The 6970-nt window shown below is 39.8% G+C and overlaps 1 protein-coding gene across 7 annotated transcripts in view; it reads left to right on the top strand.

Moving 5' to 3' along the window:
* Positions 1 to 6970, top strand: part of ltbp1 (latent transforming growth factor beta binding protein 1) — a 132374-nt gene that overhangs the window by 67104 nt on the left and 58300 nt on the right. For 6 of the 7 annotated variants that reach the window (XM_042214165.1, XM_042214167.1, XM_042214163.1 and 3 more), the window contains exon 5: positions 2503 to 2670. In XM_042214165.1, coding sequence (XP_042070099.1) covers positions 2503 to 2670 — 168 coding nt within the window. The remainder of the gene's footprint in view (positions 1 to 2502; positions 2671 to 6970) is intronic. The other variant, XM_042214164.1, reaches the window with a different exon arrangement.

Raw genomic sequence — 6970 nt, 5'->3', positions numbered from 1 at the left:
TTTTGGTGCCCACTTGCAATATAAGTTGGATTGTAGATAGGGGGCAGGGTTTAATAAGAATATTTTCTTCTTCCTGCTCCTTTTCACACATGGTTGCAGTGCTTTACTGATAGAAAGTGTGGTTGGTTTGTCTGAAAGAACTAACTGTGGAAACTGTTGTACCAAGTGTGAAATAAATAAATGCAATGAAATGAAATAAAATGACGTTCAAGCTTGAAAAGCTGTTGTTAGAATTTATTTAAACTCCGCCACTGCCTCGTTTGAGTTTTGGATGAAATGGATTCTGGGATATTGCATTTCGTCATTTCGAGCTGATTGGAGACCAAAACAGCCAATCAGATTTTTTGCATCCAAGTCTGTGATTGGCTGGTTTTGTGGCACAAATATAATGGTTTACAGAAAGAGTTGAACGTGCACGGGCAGAAATGTTTAGAGCGCGAGCGACACATTGCGCAAATACAAAAACTGAGCGAGAGGGGCTGCTATTGTGTGTGTGGATAATAGCAAACACTGAAATACATTTTTTGCACGCAGCAATGAATTTTGTTCACTCAAATTTAGCTTTTCTTTGCTCAAAATAAATTTTTCCTCAAAATGCAACACTTGCACCTTCGAATTTTTTTACGTGCGCTCAAATTTTTTTTACGTGCGCTCAGAATAGTGGCACAAAAATAACGCCATAGCTTTCAACCTTTTGAATTTTTTATCCAGGTTATCTTCAGCAGCAGACTCTCTTTATGTTCTCATTTAAAGAGGGAAACTGATGCATTTGCATTTTCCCCTCCCTGAGCCTGGTTCTGCTGGAGGTTTCTTCCTGTTAAAAGGGAGTTTTTTCTTCCCACTGTCGCCAAAGTGCTTGCTCATAGGGGGTCATAATATTGTTGGGTTTCTCTGTATGTATTATTGTAGGGTCTACCTTAAAATATAAAGCGTCTTGTGGTGACAATTGAACTGATTTGAATTTGACTCTTCTTCTGAGCAATATGGTGTAGGAAAATAAAAATAAATAATAAACCAAAATATAGACAAAATTGGGTGAATACTATATATCAGCACAGTGGCTCAGTAAACCTGAACATTTGATTTTCTTTAGACGAAGGTTTGTTTTAAAAAAGCTTCAAAATTGTTTGCAGATTGGAGGTTTCCAGGTGGATGTTTTGGAACCTTTTGTTTATATTTTTGTTCCTTTAGTGAAGCGAAGTCCCACATTCCCCCTGCCCACAGTTACTTTGCCATTCTCCTTTCCTTGTTTATTTCCTTTTGGAAATAATCTTCCCTCCAAGGGGAATTGGACAAACCATGTGTGGACTTTAAATTTTGGACGTCTATATACACTCCTGGCACTATTTTTAAAACCAGTTTCCATTGGCTTTGGGTAGTAACCGCTACATCACATTAAGTCCCTGTTTAATAGTTAATTTTTGCACCTATTAGTGAATGTTTAGGTAGCCTGGGGCGTTTTATCCAGTGGTTTTCACTGCTCTCGGGTTTTAAAAAAAAGATTCCTCTTTTTCAGCTCCTTGGATTTACTCCACGAGTCTGCACTCGCTGGCATGAACAGCTGACAGTCTTAGACAAAGCACTGAGTGCTGGAGACAGGGGTTTGGACCTGACACAGGGATGCCAAGAACCACTGCATAGGGAAGAGATATTAAAAGACTGTGGGTGTGTGGGTGGGTGGGTGGGGGGACGAGGAAAATTGAATGGATTAAAGAAAAAAAGCTTCATGTAACTAAAGAGGTGTATGTGTTAAACAGTAGGTTACACATGCTGGGTACTTTGAAGCCTTCTTTTTTTCCTGTCAGTAATAACTGAGGGCTGGATTTCATGAGGGTGGAGAAGGAATATTTAGCGAACATAGGAATGGGGAGATAAGCTTTTTTCTTTCATTCCTCTGTAAGACTGGGGCAACTTTTTTACGGATTTGGTGCCTTCATAGTAAAGTATTTTTGGAGATTTTGCTGTTTATTTGAGGTGCTAGTGTTCCTTAAGAGTAAAAATCAAGGGGAAAGAGAGAAGGAAAAGAAAGGCGAAGCACAAGGAATGCTTGTACTAGAGCTGAAGTTGGCATAATTGCTGTTTGTCTGTTTTGGAAGATATGCCGATATCCACCTCTCAGAGACTTCTGATGACGAATTGGAAGGAATCCCAGAGTTTTGTTTGCTGACTTCTCCCGCTCCCACAATTTTTTTTCTTTATTCCTGCTCATATTTCAGAGGCGCCCCTGGATCTAGGAGCACTGGAGAAGGAGGAGGAATAGATAGGCAGGCAGTTTGAAGTGTTGGGCCGAGACACAAGTTTTCGAGAAATTGAAAATTACATAGTAGCTGTATTTTTTGTTTTTTTCTTTTTTTTAGTCGTTGTTTTGACTGAAGCCTTAGCAGATGATTGAGACAAGCTTCAACATGAAAGTAATTTCACTTCCAGTGGCTCAAAGAATAACCGAAGTTCCTCTGCTCTCCCTCCCTCTTGTCTTGCTTTGTGCCATATTTTTGGCGGCAGCAGGCAACCATACAGGAAGAATCAAGGTGGTCTTCACGCCCACTGTCTGCAAACTGACCTGCATAGGTGGCAGGTGTCACAACAACTGTGAGCGGGGAAACACCACCACCATCATCAGTGAGAATGGTCATGCCACAGATACCCTGACAGCACCCAACTTCAGAGTAGGTAAGTGATCCTGGCTTTTGTTGGTTGCGCACATCACCAATCTCGATGGGTGGTATTACTACTAACAAGCCTCAAATCTGGCATATTAGAGCTGCTGGTGGAAAAACATGTTGTTGACATGAAAATCTTTTGCATTTTATCACCACGTTCCTTCACAACAGTACACAGGTGTGAAATTATTGTGCCGTAATGAAAAGCGTCTGCTGTATTTTAACATGATTATGCTGATTTTAAGGATGATAATTTTACTGTCCCTTATGACTCTCATGACAAACGTACATGGTGAACATAGCTAAACAGTCATATATTTTTCTAATGCCAGTTTTTGACCAGCGATGCACAAATCCAAATTTTTCCAGTTGTGTATTTTCTTAAATAATTCTGGTGATTTATTTGTCATTAACTGCTGATGTGTGATGTCAAAAAAGAACAGTTACACAGTTGATGAGAGTGGGACATTGTCACCAGTACCTTGTCTAACTTTTTAATCATCACTGGACAGATTGCGTTTGCGTCACTGGGTGGAAATATCAACATGAAAGAGCACTGTGCACCGCCTAAGGAGCTTAGAACAAATGTACTATGCAAATCTAATAATGTTATTTTGCATAATGTGGGATCTTTACCTTACAATAAAAAGTGCCTTGAGGCAACTGCTGTTGTGATTTGGCACTACAAAAATAAAATTGAATTGAATGCACCATAAACAGAAGATAACTAACACTATGTCTGAGACACGTCTTGGTATCAACAGAAAGATTTTAGAAATCTGAAAGATAGTCAGTATCATGTACAGTGCTTCGGGTGCTAGCTGTAACCAACACACCAACAAAAGTTATTTATTGTATCTCCGCTAGAACTGGACTCTTCTACAGCATAGTCAAGTAAAAGCTGCTGAAACATCAAGTTAATAGTAGATATGGAAGAAACCAATCAGAGAGCAGCCTTAGTCTCATTCAGCCAACTGTGACCAGACAGCGGTTAGCTATATCAGCTGATGATGAAATGATAAAAGTTATTGATGAATGGCCAAAAAAAGGCAAAATCTGTGATATTAATTGGTGAATGGTTGAAATTAGGTGGACTTATTAAAGACTGATGTTTTTCATCTTTAGCTTTTCAACTAAATTTAGAGACAAAATGAAAAGGTTTTAAAGTCCATGACTGGCTGACCAGATGTATCCCTGAATAATCTCCATGGGTATCTGATGTTTGGTGGTTTTAATTAAAGCTAAGGACATCTTTTGCGATGTGATCTTGAATTTTGATTTTTGACCACCAACTTTTAAGATATGGATAAGCACATTTACACAGATCATAACAACATTTACAAAATACAGAGAAAAAAATCAAACCAAAAGGGAACGGTAAAACAAAGGTAGCGTTAATGACCTCAAGATTAGTGTAGACAGTTAGATTAAAACTGGAGAATGTCATGAACTGCTCCTGTGTAACAGAGCACATGGCATGGGTGTTGTTTCGTGTTTCACAGAGCCAGCAGACTGTGTCTTAACCCGCCTGAGTGCTTACAAGAAGCAGATGAGTGTATCTGGCTGTGACACATGAATAAACATGGGGAGTGGAACTCACTGAATTCCTGTCTGACGCAGCTGAACAAATTAGTATGACTGGAGTAACACCAGCTCACGGAAAAAGAGCCTCAGACTGTTAACTGTGAATGACCCGGAAGGATGGTTTTCTTTTTTGCACTGGGATGGATTAACAGTGATGCCTGAACTCCCTTCTGGCTATTGGATAAATATAACTTTAGGTGAATGTTTCCAGTCTTTGACATTAGTATTGGAGCCAGTAACCAATAACCAAAAAGTGGTAAAAGTGAAAAACTTCAAGAGGGGGTGGGGATGCACTGAAGAGGCTGAAGTGGAGATATAAAGGAGATGAATATTACTTAAATAATCCAGTAATCATATGATTGGCTAGCAAACATGTCCATGCAGGCCCACACTGGGTAGCTGTGGATGAACTGTGGGGTTGTTTGGGCAGGCCAAACCTACATTTATCCCACATGGGCCCCAGTTGGGTGTGCCTGCACCCAGCTGGTAGGGGCTTCTATATGGGTTTTATATAGAGAAAACTCATCTGCTGTAAGACCTATGTCCGGACGCTCAATTAGGGCCTGTGTGGGATAAGTGTTGGTTTGCCCTGCCCATACAGTCCCACAATTCATCCATACCTGGATGTGTGTGTATGCTGTATTTATAATAGGGAACCAGCATACAGGGAAATATTCTGGTGAAACCACAGAACATATATGAAGCTGAGAGAAGGTGACTGATTTCTAACCTCAATAAAATGGAAGTTAAATTGGATCTTATCTTGTTGCAAAAGAACTTTGAAAGTGAACTGCAAACGACTGTAGACTGACTAGTGGGATAGGATTTGAATTGTGTTTTTGTTTTTGTTTGTTTGTTTGTTTGTTTGTTTGTTTATTAGGACAGGTGATTCCCTATGGAACCTGTCCTGTCCTTACATGTCTGACTATGAAGCAAAAGAGCAAGGTTTGTCCTTGGGAGGAGCCTTAAATCACTTGAGGGTTGTGTCAGGAAGAGTATCTGGTGTAATATAATGTGAATAAGGGAGTGGATAAAACTAGCTTTTTTTTAAGCAATAATCTACTGCTCACTCAATATCAATTAGTGGTGGTAATACCCTAATATGCATGTGTGGGCACATGTGGGTCCCACACATAGAATCTGGGCATATTGTGGGTATGCTGTCTCTGCCTACTGTGATCAGACCACTTCCCACCATAGGATTGAGAGAAATGAGAGTTAACGTGGCTTCCATGCTTTCTTATATGTTAAAAAGGCATCCATCAAAATGGGTCTTCTGCAGTTGCTAAATCTTTCAACGATTTTAGAGTTGTCACACTCCATTTCGGGCACTACCTGCAGCTTGTGGCTGTAGTTATGGGTTTGAATGCAGATCAAACAGTAAATCAACAGCTTCACTTTCATGCCCAGCTCTCACCACAGGAGACCAGTATAGCATCCACAGTACTCTAACTACTGCACCAGTCCATCTGTCACTTTTAATACGCACCATTTTTGGCAACCAGAAGTGTGCCTATGTAGTTGAGAATGGTGCCGTGCTCAGTTATCATGTAATGTGAGTAAACTTGATTAGGATGATGCATTGCATAGAAACTAATATTGGCTACCTCATGCTAAATAACAGGCCAATAATAAAGTAGAACTTCACACACCAAAACTGCACAGAGCATTAAAAATGCTCCAAAAGGCAGCACCAGGCACAAACATGTTTACAGTCGTAACATTTGCTATGAGCTCACATGCTTGTCCAAGCTTGCTTCGTCCTCCCCTTAAAGTTCAAGCGCTTCCTTTCTCTGTCTTTCTCATTCCAGCAACAGTGTGCAGGGCAGAGCCTAGATGAAAGTTACTTGCACACCATAGTGAACTTCAAGAACTGAGACCGAATAAATCAAGCTCGTCTTGTTTATCATACTTACCTCATGAGATAGGTGTTGAGGGACGAGCGCTGATTCCCTAAACTGTGGATGTGTTTATACTGTTTTTATACTCATGCCAGTTAACTGAGATCTCATGTCCAGAAGATGCAACTTGATGATGCATTTATCAGCAAGTTTCATGTAAACAGAGGAAAATAGAAACTTTAAAGCTCTACAAAGTTTAAACATCTCCTGCCATTTTGGATTCTCTTGTGTTCTGGAGAATTTATTACCTCTTTAGAATAATCCCAGTGGAATAAACTTTATTTTCAGTCAAATGCTATCTGGTTATAACTTAGCTGCCTCAGGACTTTTCACAAGCTAATCAGCAGAAAAATGTTCACTGGGACATCAGCCCAGTCTATCATCCATCTGTGTGAATGTCTCAGCCTCACTGGCTGCAGTTCATGGTTCTTCTCTATAGTAATAATATTGTACATAGAAATGATGTAAATAACAGCACATGAAGGCGTTGATAAGATTTGCTAAATGATTTATAAAAGGATGAAATGCAGATTTAAACAGTTTGATTTGAACATTTTGTAGGTGAGAATGTGGACACCAAGCTCATGGCTGCAATTTGATAGGCTGACAAAAGTCCAGCTGAGATAACCACATTTACTCAGGGCCTTCAATTCAATTCAATTCAATTCAATTCAATTTTATTTATATAGCGCCAAATCACAACAAAAGTCGCCTCAAGGCGCTTCATAGATACAGAGGAAAACCCAACAATCATATGACCCCCTATGAGCAAGCACTTTGGCGACAGTGGGAAGGAAAAACTCCCTTTTAACAGGAAGAAACCTC

This window comes from Haplochromis burtoni, unplaced genomic scaffold, assembly GCF_018398535.1.
Source record: "Haplochromis burtoni strain Fernald_Lab_line unplaced genomic scaffold, NCSU_Asbu1 Contig_525, whole genome shotgun sequence".
NCBI lineage: Eukaryota > Metazoa > Chordata > Actinopteri > Cichliformes > Cichlidae > Haplochromis > Haplochromis burtoni.
Note: the sequence above shows the minus strand (reverse complement) of the source record. Positions and strands in the feature narration are given on the sequence as shown.